The sequence below is a fragment of the Pleurodeles waltl genome, chromosome 3_1, assembly GCF_031143425.1.
Source record: "Pleurodeles waltl isolate 20211129_DDA chromosome 3_1, aPleWal1.hap1.20221129, whole genome shotgun sequence".
NCBI classification, from domain to species: domain Eukaryota; kingdom Metazoa; phylum Chordata; class Amphibia; order Caudata; family Salamandridae; genus Pleurodeles; species Pleurodeles waltl.
In genome coordinates, this window is record NC_090440.1 from 828,733,819 (window position 1) to 828,750,422 (window position 16,604).

Consider the following 16,604-nt stretch of genomic DNA (forward strand, 5'->3'; position numbering starts at 1 on the left):
CGACATGTCTGCAAAGAATGACTTGCCATCAAAAAACTTGTCAGATGTTCTGACCTGCAGAAGGGTCAATCATTTCAGTGGACATCTTTATAACTTCTTTAGAATGTTTTAGCTTTTGCTTGCTGTTCTTCTTCTAACAGGTCTATGAAAGGTGCTATGTCATCTCAAAGCTATAAGTAATATTGTCCTAATACTGGAGCAGCATTTGTCACTTCACCACAAGTTCCTGCAAAGCATTTCATTTTTCTTCTATCCTTACTTAGATGTGTATTGTGAGGCATAGTCGAATTCTTAGATCCGCACTGCACAAGGCCTCCTAGAATTAATTAAGGATAGAAAAAAAGCCTTGATCGATCTGCACTCCTCTTCCTTTAGCTCTAAGAGGGAAAGCATTTCCTGTGACTGTAGAAATAGGCCTGTCAAATTTGGTGGAACCTCCCTCCACAGGCGTATGAAATTCACCATATCATTTGGCAGGGAACTGTTACTTGGAATCACATTAAAAGCACCTTTATTCAGGACCATAAGTCCCATTTATTGCCCTCCTCTGTTGGTTGGTCTATCAGGAATAAGCTGAATGTGTTCTTGCTCATCATTCTCTTCTTTATCACCCTCACCCTCTTCCTCCACATATAATCTTTCCTGCAGTAGAGCCAACAACACGAATGGGAATATGACAAGAGGCAGTGGTTGTGGTGTGGAAAGTGTTTATGTTCTGTTAATCTGCATTTGTAGAGCACATACCGACCATAAGGTTTCTTGGCACTGATGAACAAACACAGGTTGTATGTGTCCAAGTTATGTGAGCTGATAGCCTGCTAGCCACGTCATAAGTTCTTGCCTAAACTTCAGATAAAGCGTAGACAGGCATATTATCAAGGCAGAGAATTCCAAAGCATAGGAGCTCGTATAGAACATCTAACACCACCCATCCTTTTCTTACTGAATTTAGGGATGGCCAATAGGTTAAAGGAGGAAGAGTAAAGTTTAAAGTGAGGGTGTATTGCTTGATTCTAATTTTTATGAATTGAGGTCCCTCATTTGATAGGGTTTAAAAGTGATGCAACAGGTTTTGAAAAGGATCCTATGCTCAAACAGGAGCCAGTGAAGGTATCTCAACAGTGGAGTAATGTGGAAATTCCAGAGTAATGTGGCTATTCCTAGGTTGCTTAAAAAGAAGTCTGGCTCCTTGATTTTGAACAATTAGTGATCTGTGTAGTTGGTTTGTAGGAAGGCCAAAATATAAGAAGCTTCAATAATCATGTCTGGAGGTTACTAAAATCATAACCACTAAGATTCAGGCCTCATGGGTACCAAACATACAGATTTATTTAATACTCGGAGGTTCAAGAAGCAGGAAAATAAATCACTAATCCAATATAAGATTTCAGCAAGAGCTCATTATCAACAACGTCTCCAAGACTTTTTGCAGACATTTTAGGGGTACAAGGATACCTCATTTCAATAGGCAAGAGAGAATGATTCAAAATATCAGTTTTATTATTCAGAACAAGAATCTCATTTTTTAAAATATTAAGTTTAAGAAAATTTCTACTCCTTCAATTCCAGATGAAACGCATAGCATATCAAAGTTTCTCTGAGAGGTCAGGGTACCATATAGTCTAAAGCAGGCTTCTCCAATGAGTAGCTTTCCTGTGTGCATCCCAGCCTATTAAATTGGAACCATTTGCTTCACTGAATAGAAGCATGACAAAAGTGTCTACTCAAGACCGATGTGTGTATTTTTAGAACCCGTAAGCTTAAGTTTGAAGAAAAAATATTATTCAAGTTATTTATAAAGCGCACAGTTACTTCCAGCATAAGTGTCCCAATGCTGAAGTGAATCAGCTAAAAGTGTCCCAGCGCTGAAAATGGCTTAAGTTCCAAAATATTTTGGAAGCCGATTTTTGAGTGATAAAATCATGTGGTAATACTTACTATTAAAATTATTACTTTTGTCCTGGGCACTGTGCTGTAGCAGGCTTATATTACCGTTGAAGAATAATTCCACACAGACAAAGCCTTTTTTTACATTACTACTGTCAATCCTGCCTGATGCACTAAAGTAGTCACTGCCACTAACCTTGCATCGAGTGGCCACTAATATAACCTTGTAGGATGTGTTGATTAACACAACACTTATATAAGTAGCTTATGAGGATTTTAAATGAACATAAGTAGCTATGATTACAGAGGGATAGGAGAGCCCCGATAAAGAGTAACTGAGTAATCTGCATAATTATATATTTTGCAATTCAAAACAAATGTGGTGATAGTGAGAAGCCCTATGAAACACCGCAATTAAACAGACTGCAAGTTCCCTAAATAGGACTAGGAAAAATGACTGGGTTTGGTTTTCCAAAAACAATTTCAGCCAGTCAAGAGCTGAACTTCAAAGCCGAGCAGCCTCTACACGGACCACAGGAAAATTGGAGTTGACCGTGTCGCACTGAAAGATCTAACAGAACCAAAGCAGAAGTCAGGCCTTCATCCCACTATTTTTGCAAATCATCCTCTACTGACAGTATTACAGATTCAGTGAAATGGGCTGTGTGAAACACACCTGTTTAAAAATTGAAACCCGACATGCCATGAACAGAGAAGCTGCGCCAAGTAAGCTTCTAAAATGTTAACAGGAAAAAGCAGCAAGAAAATTGCACGACCATTTTTCACAAATTTAGGATCTTCAGAATGTTTTTTCTGCAAGGGAATTACCACTGCTTCTTTAAAAGGCATTGGTGCTCTTCCTCTAAATAAGGTGTTTAATAGGGGCAAAACCTTTTCCCAATATGTCCAGGAGAACAGATCTAAGAACCTTAGAGGACAAAGGTCCGGATATTAGCTAAGCTAAGCTGCTTCACTAATGGCTGAGAAGACAGATAAAATGACTGAGTTCTTGTCCTCCGAGCATGTGAATACCTTTTAGTGCCTTGATGAATACTATCCTTTATTCTTTTTATGTTTTTCAATAAATTATGTGTTCAACACATTACAGAGTTCCAGTGAAGGAAGAGGTAACCTACAAGGACAGCCTATTTAGCTTAGTAAGTTCTGAAACAATTTTAAAATTATCCTTAGATTTACTGTTAGAGTGCAATATTTTTATTTGTAAAACAGAGTCTTTGCTTACCCATGAAGGTACTTGAGACATGGTATCTTGCTTGCTTTGCTACTGGACTCAATACTGATGAGGTGCAAAAAAGCTAAAACATGTTGGGGTTGATAACTGTCCTATCTACATCTAGAGGAGACCTGGACTGACACTTTGGACTGGACTGCTCTTACTGGAGCAGGACCAGTTCTGATCCACTTATGTCTCAGTTCAAGCATTCCAACCATCACTTTTTTTCCTAGGGCCTTTCTACTTCATCGTCCCTGTTGGGCCTTATAAAATGATGCTTAGGCATAACATATTAAACATGCACATTCTGTCAATGCTTTTTAACATTTCTTACTGAAGGTACCCACCCTGGGAAGAAGAATTTGTCTACAGTAATGCATAATCCAGTGCCTTAAAACTGATAGTTACACCATCACTGTTGCCTAGCTCTATGAGACTACAAGAAGATGGCAGGGTCAATTGAGAAATTGCATTCTCATGTCCTCCAGAGAGGACACCTTCTTTGGTATGTTTGAAGACACCAGAGCTAGGTAGCTATCTGGCAAAAAGTGAGTTGTGTGGCGAAGTAGGCATCCCACATGATGAACAGTCGCAGTGCCTTGGTACCAGCGCTAGCGCCAAGCAAGTCCTAGATTTAGTAATCTCCTTCCCCACCAAAGGCAATAAAGGTGACAGCTGCATATGCAGTGGAAGTGCCATCCAACCTACCTTCCTGCCCACAAGATCTACAGAACACTGGCAGAGCCTGAGAAGTATTTTCTCCTGAATCCCCAACAAAACTGAGATGTGAGAAACTCCTACAATGATCCCCATAGGGTGGTAGCACAGAGGTGAGGAAAAAGAGACCTTAAAGAGCTGAGTCACAATCCAGCACTTCAGTATCACTGGTATAGCACAAAACCAAGACTATCGAAAAATATTTTATCCCTCTAGAGGTATGCATGTCTTTGTGGTTTCGCTCGGCCCTCCAAAGCCTCAAACTAAGTAGATCTGGTGACATGGAAGAATAAAGAGGCTGTGTACGGTGATGACTTTAAAAAACAAAACAAATGTCCTCCTTGATGTTTGCTCCCACATATGGCCTGGAGACATGGAGGGTTGTCAGGAAGTGTTGCATTATTTTGACTTATGTTTGAGGTCTTGTTAACTTGTTAACTATTGTTATGTTGCACTCGCCTCATCCCACTTCCACAGTCCCCTCTTGAACCAGGGATTTTAGCTTTAAGTATCCATGGTTCAAAATTGCCATGACATTGGGGATGTTGTAAACATGATATCTCATGTGCAGCTGATTTGGGATGCAGCGCTGCACAAGATAATGTTAAAGTTGGACTGTTATAAAGCTTTGTGCCTGGAGCATAGCAGAATGCCTCTATGATCTACATATTAGCGCTCAAAACATTCAAACCTAAGGTTTTTGTGATCCAGGAGTATTCTTTTCAAGACAAATAGCATATTGTTCAACATTATTTCACTTATGCAACATTTGTAAGTTCTGAACAAATACGCAAAGGTTCCTAATTAACTTACTGATGTTTAGAACTCTTACTAGTCTGTGTGACTGCAAGATGTTAGCGTCAGTATGTTTTAAATATGTTACCTTCTTGTATAATAAAACAGAGGTGTCCTCCTGGGTCATAACAACCTGCAGTCGGTTTATGCGCTGCTAAACTTAGTTTTTAAGGCTTCGGAGCAGAGAGGCATCTCCAGTGTTATGAACGTTGATAAAGTATTGGGGGAACCGATGTTCAAAACAGTTTGCTACGGTGTAGCACTGATATTAGCAGTGTTTTCAGTCCCACCATAACTACCCTGAGGTGCAATCACTACTTAAGAGTATTTTTGATGACAGTGTAATGCCGATTGCCAAATAATGCAGTATCTAAACCGACACCCACAGAAAAGCACTGCACATCTTGAACAACAATCTGCACACCACAATCTGCATTTCTTCCACACGTTTAGAAACACTCTACATGCCTTTCCTTAGTGAAGGAAGTAAAAAGACCCACTGAGAGAGAAACAAGAAGACTGCCTGTTCCTCTACAGTGAGCTCACTAGGAGATAAACCTGCACTTGATACCTTGTGGCTGCTAGTGTTTGCAAACCAGCTATAGACTGAGCTTCTCTCATTGAACATATAGGGTATATTATTATGAAAATACACAGCCACTAGGCATCTGATACAAGTTTGACCCTGTAACGTGTTCACTATGAAGACAAAACAATTAAGAACACCAAGGAGCTGCTAAGTAACATGCACAGACACGCCATGGGCCCCATTCTATAAGTAAGAAGTCAGGATCTCTTGTGCCACTACTTGTTTTAAACCATGAACCATAGTTATAATGGTGTAATGTGTTTTCCGTGCTCACATCTTTCCTGGAGATGTTTCATACAATGCTTAGAATGGTATAAACATCCAACTAGAGGGTTTTGTTGCTGCTTAGTACACCATATGGCAATGTCAGGCAGTAGTAATCATCAGAGGCAGTGAGAAGAAAGCAATCACTTATCTTCCCAGGTATCAAAAAACAACATAGTAAGCAAGCATATTATTAAGTACTCTTGCTGCTCTGTGCTTCCCATGGCATCAGGCAGGATACATACATCAACCCGGTTTTTACACAGCATTCAAGACGGACATTTGGGGAGGTTTCTTCTCACTGACTGAACAGGATCCATAGGTTTGAGGGGCAAGAATAAAATATTAGTCTGCTGTTGCATTAAACTGGAGGTGGTTGGGCACTGAACATGTCTAGAGGTGGTTGTGGAACAACGGAAAACAAGCACACTGCACCTACCTAAGGCCTTGACAACAACAAAAAGATTATCAATGCTAATACAAGTGATGGAATGGTTTGTGTGGTAACCTAATTCGGAAGTTTAAGTCAGATAAGACTTTTTAGACATCTGTCGGTGAGGCAGAGAATTTTGGAGTGAGCTCTAGACTCGACAACAGGCAACAGGCAGCCTTCTGTATTTTTGCAGTGTCCACAATTAGCACTAAGATGTTCACCATAGGAGTTGATTTTATGGAAGGATGAAGGGATACACTTTCTTTCCTACTAAGAAGCATCAGTTACCATGAGAATTTATTTACTCTACTAACTAAACAAGTTCTGAATTTGGTTTAACCCCTTGGGTGCCGAGAACGTAACCGTTACGTCCTTGGCTGCACCGGTCGGGTGCGAATGACGTAACCGTTACGTCCTGCACCTGGCCAACGGGGGAAGTGTTAGCGCTCCCGTCGTGGACCTCCAACCCCCCTTTGCTGGGCAGGGTTGAAAGTGGAATCATTTCCCCTTCCAACCCCAAAATCTTACCCTCAATCCCACCCCCGTGATGTCTAATGATGTCAGTGCGCAATCGCACTCTGTCCTCATCAGAGGTCGCCTCCATCGCATTGGCTTCCAGCACGATCCGAGGAGGAACAGATTAGTTTCTCCTCGGTACGGGGGCAGAGGAGGTCAAGGAGGCATGAAAAGGAAAGGAAAGGCTTTTCCTTTCCATGTCTTTCTGAGCATTCCTGTTGCACGATCACATAGCGATCGTGCAGGAGGAATGCCACTAGACACCAAGGATTAGTGTTTACATTTAGTAAACACTTGAGGGTAGCGGCCCCTCGGGCAAGGGCCGCTCCTCAAGGGGGACTTTTTTATTTTTTTTATTAGGCCATTTCTACCAACCTTGAGGGCAGATCGGCCTATGTTAATTAGGGCCATCTACCCCCAAGGGGGCCAGAAACCTCTAGGCACCAGGATTTTTTTTTTAACCGGTGGGGACGACCCCTTAGGCAAGGGTTGCTCCCCTGGGGGGCAGATTTATTATAGGCCATTTCTGCCCCCCTTGGGGGCAGATCAGCCTATTTCTATTAGGCCTATCTGCCCATAAGAGGGGCAGAAACTACTTAGGCACCAGGGATTTTTTTTGGGGGGGGGAGGGGGGAAGAAGGGTGTGTGTGTTTTTTTTTTTGGGGGGGTGGGGGGGGAGCCCCTTGGGCAAAGGTCACTCTCCATGGGGCACATCACGGTTCGCCATTTCTGTCCCCCTTGGGGGCAGATCGGCCTATTTTTGTAAGGCCCATCTGCCCCCAAAGGGGGCAGAAAGCCCACTAGACAGCAGGGAAGAATTACAAATAAAAAAGAAGGGGTGGAGGTATGGCCATAACCTCACCCCATATAAATGGGGAAAAAGTTGTTCTGCCCACTGGTGGGCAGATTGGGCAATTACCCCTGATCCACTCCCCGGGGGAGCAGAAAGCCTACTAGATGCCAAGGAATGAAAAAAAATAATAATAATAATAATAATAGTCGGGTGGTGGCTACCAACTAGTATGGGCATGGTTATGCCCCCAGCCCAACTGAAGGGGGTAACAGTGTTTCAGCTCTCCTCCCGCCCACTAAAATATCTTATCCCAATAGCAAGCAAGAGGACATGTGATTATTTTGAGTTTTGGTTTTACATTTGAGCCACGAAATCTTGGCTAACTCTCAAAATAGTCCCACTTAGAATGGTGAGGGCTGCACTTTTTGGACTTTGGGACGCTGCCATCTAGAAAAATCTACGAAATCTAGACACATCTGAAAACTAAACATCTGGGTCAGACCAGGGTGGTGTGCTTCACATGCAACCCACACCATTTTCTTACCCACAATGCCCTGCAAACCTCCAACTTTGCTTGAAATTACACATTTTCCCCACATTTTTGTGATGGAACTTTCCGAAATCTGCAGGAATCCACAAAATCCCTACCACCCAGCATTGTCGCATCTATACCGATCACAATTCTGACCCACTTGTCAGCATAAAAATGTTTTTTTGTTTTTTTCTTCAAACAGCCTTTTTGGACCCGCTTTGGTTCCCCTTCAATTTTGACATGTTTTTGGCTCTTCCCTGTCACAGGCACTTGGCCCACTTACACAAGTGAGGTATCATTTTTATCTGGAGACTGAGGGGAAAGTTGGATGGTAGGAAATTTGTGCTGGTGCTGTGATCCCACATAGAAATGTGGGGAAAACGTGTATTTTTAGCTACATTTGAGGTATGCTGAGGATTCTGGGTAAGAAAACACTGGGGGATCCACGCAAGTCACACCTTCCTGGACTCCCTCAGGTGTCTAGCTTTCAAAAATGTCTGGGTTTGGTAGGTTTCCCTAGATGGCTGCTGAGCCCAGGACCAAAAATGCAGGTGCACCCCCTCCCCCTTGCAAAACCGGTTGTTTTGTAATTGATAATTTTGATGTGTCCATGTAGTGTTTTGGGGGCATTTCCTGTCGCGGCCAGTAGGCCTACCCACACAAGTGAGGTACCATTTTTATCTGGAGACCTTGGGGAATGCTTGGTAGAAGGAAGTTTGTGGCTTCCCTCAGATTCCAGAACTTTGCAGCCACGAAATGTGAGGAAAAAGTGTTTTTTTGGCCAAATTGAGGTTTGCTAAGGATTCTGGGTAACAGAACCTGGTGAGAGCACCACAGGTTACCCTATCCTGGGTTCCCCTAGGTGTCTAGTTTTCAGAAATTTCCAGGTTTGCTAGGTTTTCCTAGGTGCCGGCTTAGCTAGAGATCAAAATCCACTGCTAGACACTTTCCAAAAATCAAGTCAGTTTTCAGTGTAAAAATGTGATGTGTCCATGTTGCGTTTTGGGGCATTTCTTGTTGCGGGCACTAGGCCTACCAACACAAGTCAGGTATAATTTTTATTGGGAGACTTGGGGGAAGGCTGAGAGGAAGAAAGTTTGTGGCTTCTCTCCGATTCAAGAACTTTCCATCCTCAAAATGGGAGGAAAAAGTGTTTTTGGCCAAATTTTGAGGTTTGCAAAGCATTCCGGGTAACAGAACCTAGGGCCAGATGCAGGAAACACTTTGCGGCTCGCAAACGGCAATGCGTGTTTCCCATGCAGAAAAGCATTTTGCGAGTCGGGACCGACTCGCAAAATGCATTTCCGAATTGCAAATAGGAAGGGGTGTTCCCTTCCTATTTGCGATTCGCAGTGGAATGCAATTCCATTTGCGACCGCATATGCGGTCGCAAATGGAGTCGCAGTTACCATCCACTAGAAGTGGATGGTAACCCACTCGCAAACGGGAAGGGGTCCCCATGGGACCCCTTCCCCTTTGTGAATGGACCCAAAACTATTTTTTCAGGGCAGGTAGTGGTCCAAGGGACCACTACCTGCCCTGAAAAAATACCGAAACTAAAGGTTTCGTTTTTTTTTTTAAAGTGCAGCTCGTTTTCCTTTAAGGAAAACGGGCTACACTTAAAAAAAAAAACTGCTTTATTTAAAAGCAGTCACGAACATGGAGGTCTGCTGACTACAGCAGGCCTCCATGTTTGCGAGTGCCTATAGTCGCTATGGGGCCGCAATTTGCGACCCACCTCATTAATATTAATGAGGTGGGTTTTTGCGACCCCATAGCGACTCGCAGACGGTGTCTGAGACACCGTTCTGCATTGCAAATTGCGACTTGCAATTTGCGAGTCGCTCCGACTCGCAAATTGCAAGTCGCAATTTGCAATAATGCTACATCTGGCCCCTGGTGAGAGCCCCACAAGTCACCCCCATCCTGGATTCCCCTAGGTGTCTAGTTTTCAAAACTGCACAGGTTTGCTAGGTTTCCCTAGGTGTCGGTTGAGCTACAGGCCAAAATCCATAGCTAGGCACTTTACAAAAAACACGTCAGATTTTAATGTAAAAATGTGATGCGTCCCTGTTGCATTTCCGGTTGCGGGCATTAGGCCTAACCACACAAGTGAGGTACAATTTTTTTCGGGAGACTTGGGGGGGACACAGAATAGACATGTTATTATTGCCCCTTGTCTTTCTCTACATTTTTTCCTTTCAAATGTAAGACAGTATGTAAAAAAAAAAAGTCTATTTGAGAAATGCTCTGTAATTCATATGCTAGCATGGGGACCCCGGAATTCAGAGATGTGCAAATAACCACTGCTTCTCAGCACCTTCTCTTGTTCCCATTTTGGAAATACGTTTTCCTTGACACCAATTTTTCACTCTTTATATTTCACCAAATGAATTGCTGTATACCCGCTATACAATGAAAACCCATTGCAAGGTGCAGCTCATTTATTGGCTCTGGGTACCTAAGGTTCTTGATGGACCTACAAGCCCTATATATCCCGGCAACCAAACAAGACCAGCAGATGTAACGGTATATTGCTTTTAAAAATCTGCCAGAGCTGGAAGAAGTTAGAGGAAAACGTGGACAGAAATGGCTTTTTTTAACATCAATTTCAATATTTGTTTATTTTAGCTGTTACTGTCTGTGGGAAAACCTTGAAGGATCTACACAAATGACCCCTTGCTGAATTCAGACTTTTGCCTACTTTTCAGAAATGTTTAGCTGTCTGGGATCCAGCATTGGTTTCACACCCATTTCTGTCACTTACTGGAAGAAGGAACAAAGCACAAAAAGTAGTAAAAATGGGGTATTTCCCAGTAAAATGCCAAAATTGTGTTGAAAAATGTGGTTTTCTGATTCAAGTCTGCTGGTTCCTTAACGCTGGGAAGATGGTGATTTTAGCACCCAAAACCATTTGTTGATACCGTTTTCAGGGGGAAAAAAAACATGAGTTTTCTTCTGCAGCCTTTTTCCCCCCCATTTTTTGAAAAACTAAAACGAAATGTTAGCTTTATTTTGGCCAATTTCTTGTTCTCCTCCAGGGGAACCCACAAACTCTGGGTACTTCTAGAATTCTCTAGGATGTTGGAAATAAATGACGCAAATTTGGCGTGGGTAGCTTATGTGGGCAAAAAGTTATGAGGGCCTAAGCGCAAACTACCCCAAATAGCCAAACAAAGCATCAGCACCTGGTACAGAAGATAGAGAGCACAGCAGGTCCACTAGGATGTGAACAGAGATGTTGAAGAAGAGACTGTAGAACCTTGTGGGGCTGCGGAGTTGATGCATCGTTAATGGGGAAGGTGTGATGAGACAAACAACATCTCCAGAATTGAAAGCTGAACACAAAAAAAGAGTTGTCCAAGACGTCGGTCACTGTCTGAAAACAATGTATTAGTTGGAGTCTTAGCTGTTCTTTTGCACTGTTTACATAACTATTTAACCTCTGGGTTATACTGCTGATGAACAATTTGTAGAATAATAATATCCCACCACCATGTGAACATTACAGTTTGAGATTTCTTTGTTAACCACTGTATGCTCAGACAGCCTGCAATTAATGGACCGTGGCAAAAACTGTGATTTTAGGTTTTTCAAATCTTTATCTTCATAAATGAAATAAATCTCAACAACCAAGCTTGCAACCATAGCTGGGTCTTAAAAAATAAATAAAGATGGCGAAAGTTGGCATAGTAAGATATCTTAAACACCTTAAAGGATACAATGAATTGTTACCCAACAACAACAAACAGTCAAATGAACTGTACCTACCAGTGAGGTTTGACTTTGTAGTTTTGTCAATAAAGACTTTGATAAATGAATATTTAAAGAGTGGCTTCTTGTAACAGATGCCCCAGAGGGCAATTTACTATTTATCTTTTTTTCTTGATGAGATGTTTCCACTGGCCTCTCCTTTAATAAAACTGCATCCCATGGGTCCTCTGCAACGGAATTGTAAACACTGCTTCCATCACAATCCACAGTATGATGTGGAATTTCAGAATTTTCCACCTTTGGCTTACTGAGGGGATCAAGATCCAGCCAGTCAAACTTGCTAATATCACTGGATGCTTTAGGTGTTGGTGTGGTAGAAAGTGAAGTCGTGGTAACACTTGGTTTACTGTCAGTTACCAACTTCCCATTTTTTTGGAATTCAGAGGTAACTGCTATTTTATCGAATATTTTTGCCATGCTTGGTGGTACTACTGGTGAATATGTAGGTAAACTTCCTCTTATATGAAAAGGTGTGCTAGAGGGCAGAGAGTATGGCATAAATTGGGTTCGTCCTGGGAGACTCAAATATAAGGGCTCCCTTGAACGATAAGTGGACATACTTCGAGGAAAACCATTCTGGAACGGATCCACTTGCTTCGAAAAAACTGAAGAATAAACAGGAGGCAAAGTGCAAGCCACTGGTCCTCTGAATTGAGGTGTCCACGACTGTCCCTGAAAGGGAGGTTGGGTATAATACTGTGAAGAAAGGGAGGGATTCAAAACAGGAACTACTGGTAACGTTGGTGGCTTGCCTATTTTACTAGTTTCAAAACTGTCATCCAATAGTAACTTTTCCAGCTCTGCATGCGTTAGTTTGTCGATATCAATAGCACATAATTTATCTTCAGACATCTTTTTGGCATCAGATTCAGGGAAAACCATGAGATCGTGGTCCTGTTTGATATAAGTTGGAACTTTATTTCCGGTCGTGCTTAAAAACTGCAGGTGGCCTTGAAAACTAACTGGTCTTTCCTTCTGGAGTTTGGCTAAGGCTTCTGCTTCCATCTGCAGTGCCTCCTCCTTACCAACATCCTTTGGCCGTGCTGTCCCCAAAGAAGGAGATGAACTTGGTTTATGTCCATTGCTAGTGGATGTCTGAGCCATACTGCAAAGTGCATTCAAATTTAAATTATCAGATGTAGCTTTCTTAAAATGTGTCCATGTAGACTGTCCATAACCAATTCTAAAGTCCTAAAACGAGAAAAAAAAGGCAAATGTGAATTTTTACAAATCATTCAAACTGAAATAAGTATAATCCTGCATTTAAATTAGATTAAACAATCCACAACATGTAAGAATTAACATGTAAAAGGTATTAGCTCAAGGCCAACTTAATAGAAACACACACACACAGATAAAATTACACAGCAAATGTATGCCTGTTTGACGTTTTGGTGCCTCAGTAATTCTGGACACCCTCCCAATACTCCTCTTCAGTGCAACCCTTATAATTTGTCTTTAACTGCTCAGAAGCTAGTTATTTTCTTTTACATTTTCATTTTTACACCTTCAACTTTTTTGTTTTTTTAATAAACGAAATCTTAAGGGCTTTATGTATTCTCTCTGGAATTTAACTAAGGCTGCAATAAGAACAAGGTACTCGTTTTTGGAGCAACTGATTCAACGCAGGTTCAAAAATCTCAGTAAGCATGCCTTCCAATGTGATAATGTGATAATGTGAAAAGTAAATACATTTCGCAATAAAATATTTTTTAAAGGGGCTCCAAGAGGGGCAACTTAAAGCACATTTTTTACGGCTTAAACTTTGAAATATTTACACACAGTTCAGAAGATCTCTTAACACATAATACATATCAGAATAAATCCACCAGTGCCACATGCAAGAAATTATACCTATGTCACAAGTAGTCGTCCTTCTTTGCCGGTTAGATTGAGCTGCAGAGAATCTTGCTAAGTAGGGAGTAGGGTTAGATCTTTGTGACAACTAGGAAACATTATGTATCAAGCAGATACAGGGCGCAGAAGAGAAAATGTTTGTACTGCTGATAAAAATCTCTCTCGGAAACATGTTGCTGCAGAGCAAGACAGAATTCCTGCCACTCAAAAGAATACCTATAAGAAATACACTGCCAGAATATAAAATTCCTGCAGCAGAATATACCCATAAGAGGGTGTGGGTTGGAAGGCAGTGACAGCAGACGAGTGATCTCAGTGCTCCGCCCCTTACAATTATCCTGCACCACTGACACACCAGGTGCCCATCTACATTATAGTGTACTGTTATAATTGAGAAACACTGTTGAGGTTCAGACAAAAGTGAGTTTATTTCAAATACCACCAACCGGAGCAGGCAACACACTTCTCAGTCTCAGATCAACTGCCGTGGAACTCTCCACTTCAGAGGTCTTAAACCTTCATTAGAACCTCACCAGCAAGGAGGCTCATTGTTATATGCCCAGCATTCCACCAGCATAAGCAAGGTAGAACACAACACATCCCCCTTACTCATATAACAAAAATAAGAAAGGAAAAAGAAATAAAACAACAGGATATTTAGAAAATAAACATGCAATGCACTAAGGGTGTACATTACAAAGTATCAAGATACATAGTCCTTCAACCACTGTGGTTTGGAGCGAAGTCTGGAGCAATCACTGGGATGTATTGGTGCATTGGGTTCATTCAAGGGGTAACGTTGTGAGTCCTCCTGAATAGCAGGATCTTCCTCAGGATTTCTCCACCTCACAATCTGGGACATGCTCCGCACATCATTATTATCCAGAACAACCACATTCCTTCTCACCTCTTCGATGCAGAATGGGCCCTTGAAACTTGATCTTCCCTTTATTCCAAACCCAGGTTTTCTTTTTACCAGCACTGTGTCACCTTCCACCCATTTAACTCTAGAAACTCCATGTTAGGGAGAGATATCAGCGAAGATATAAATCGTGGTATGATTCCAAAGTTCAGGTGCCTTGTTAAATTTTCCATCATCAAGCTCCACTTGCCCTAGCTTGCTCTTAATCCATGCTGGATACATTTTGGTACATCCTGACCTGCCCCCTCATATACTCAAAAGGAGCAATTGTAGTAATACTGTTAGGTGTATTGCGATGTGCCCACCACATATCTCTGAGAAGATCAGCCAACGGAGCCCTGGTCTCAGCCTCCTGAACACAAGATTTTACCATCCTATTCATGCGCTCAGCAAGACCATTGGCCTGAGGTAAATACAGAGCCATCCTTAAATGCACCATGGCCAAATATTTAAAAAAATCTTGCATTTCCTGGGACGTCAACTGCACACCATTATTTTTAACTAAATGACTAGGTACACCTTACAGAGAAAACTCTTCCTTAAGGAACTCGATTACAGACCTTGCATCTATGGTACTCACACATTTAGTCACTGCCCATTTTGGTGCATATTCCACCATAAGCATGACATAATGTTCATTGGCTGGCAGCAATTGGAAGGGACCCATAAAATCAAGACCCAATTTCAACCAAGGCTTCTCTGGAATTTCTACGGGGGAAAGTGGGGCCTTCACCTTCACCTTGCTCTTTTCACTGCGTGCACAGGATATACAATTCTTCACAACAGCCTCCACTTCACGGTCCAAATCTGGCCACCAGTACACTTCCCTCAGCCTAGATTTTGTCAGATTCCTACCCATGTGACCTTCGTGAGCTAAACTGATTATCTTACCCCTCGCCCCAGCAGGAGGCACGGACTTGGTACCTCTGAATAGTTCACTCCCACCAAAGTAAAGTTCTTCTCTTACATTCCAAAACTTCTTCAGGGAATCAGGAATATTCTTAAAATCCGGTCAGCCTCTCACAACAAATTCCTCAAGTATTTTCCTGTCGGGATCTTGTTCTGCACACACCTCCACTCCTCCTCGTTTATGGCCATTTCTCTCACCCAATCGATCACACATGCATCCTCTGGCTCATCATTACTGTCAATCGAGGCTTGCGACAAGAAATCTGCCACAGCATTCCTTGAACCAGGTATATAGTCTACTGAGAAATTGTATTCCATCAATCCTTCCACCCACCTTTTTATTCTAGGTGTTAATTCTTCACCCTTCTTGGAAGAAAAGATTTGGACAAGAGGCCTATGGTCTGTTTTCACAACAAAAGGTAAACCCCACAAATAGAACTTGAAATGTTTGATCGCCCACATACACGCAAGTGCCTCCCTTTCTATGACAGAATAGTTCTGTTCAGCTCCCTTGAGAGATCGGGATGCAAAGGCAATCACCTTTTCCTCATAGTATACCCTCTGGGTTAAACCCATTAACACTTGCATCTGTGTACAGGATGGTTTTAGCAAATACATTGAAATGTCCCAGGGTGGGCATTTTGCTGATGTAATCTTTAACGGAAGTAAATGCAGACACACATTCGGCCAATTGAATTCACTCCCCTTTTTAAGGAGGGATCTTAAGGGCTGAACTACACTTGAAAAGTTCGCAATGTACTTGGAGTAATATTCAGCCAAACCCAAGAAAGATCTGACACCATCCTTATCCTTCGGTTCAGGTGCCCGAATAATAGAATTGACTAGTTCTAATTTGGGTTTAATCCCTTCGCCTGAGATGGTATGACCAAGGTAAATCACAGAAGTGACTCTGAACTTGCATTTTTCTTTTTTTACAGTCAAACCCGACCGGGCTAGCTTACTCAGCACTTCCCTCGAAATTTCATCATGTTCACTTACAGTCTTACCATGGACCAAAATATCATCCTGGAAAAACAAAATTCCAGAAATTCCCTCCAAGACTTTCTTCATGACACATTGAAAACAGGCAGCTGCTGAGGCCAGCCCAAACGGCATTCTCAGAAATTGGTATGCTCCCACCAGAGTCACAAACGAGGTCAGATGTCTTGATTCAGGATGTAAGACAATCTGGTGATAAGCTGAAGACAAATCCAACACACTGAAAATTTTCGAGCCCCCCAAACTAGATAGCTCTTCAGAAATGTTGATATGGGTTGGCGGTCCACCCATATGTGTTTATTAAGATCTCTAAGATCCACACACATGTGGATCTGCTTCCCGCCCTCCTTGGGTGCTAAAACTATTGGGGCCAACCATTCGCA

General features: G+C 42.1%; 1 protein-coding gene across 1 annotated transcript in view; it reads right to left on the bottom strand.

The window, feature by feature from the left end:
* The window catches only part of PIK3C2A (phosphatidylinositol-4-phosphate 3-kinase catalytic subunit type 2 alpha), an 852,450-nt gene that overhangs the window by 764,746 nt on the left and 71,100 nt on the right, over nucleotides 1-16,604 (bottom strand). The window contains 1 exon segment of the mRNA XM_069223730.1: nucleotides 11,532-12,725. Coding sequence (XP_069079831.1) covers nucleotides 11,532-12,638 — 1,107 coding nt within the window. The 5' untranslated portion in view covers nucleotides 12,639-12,725.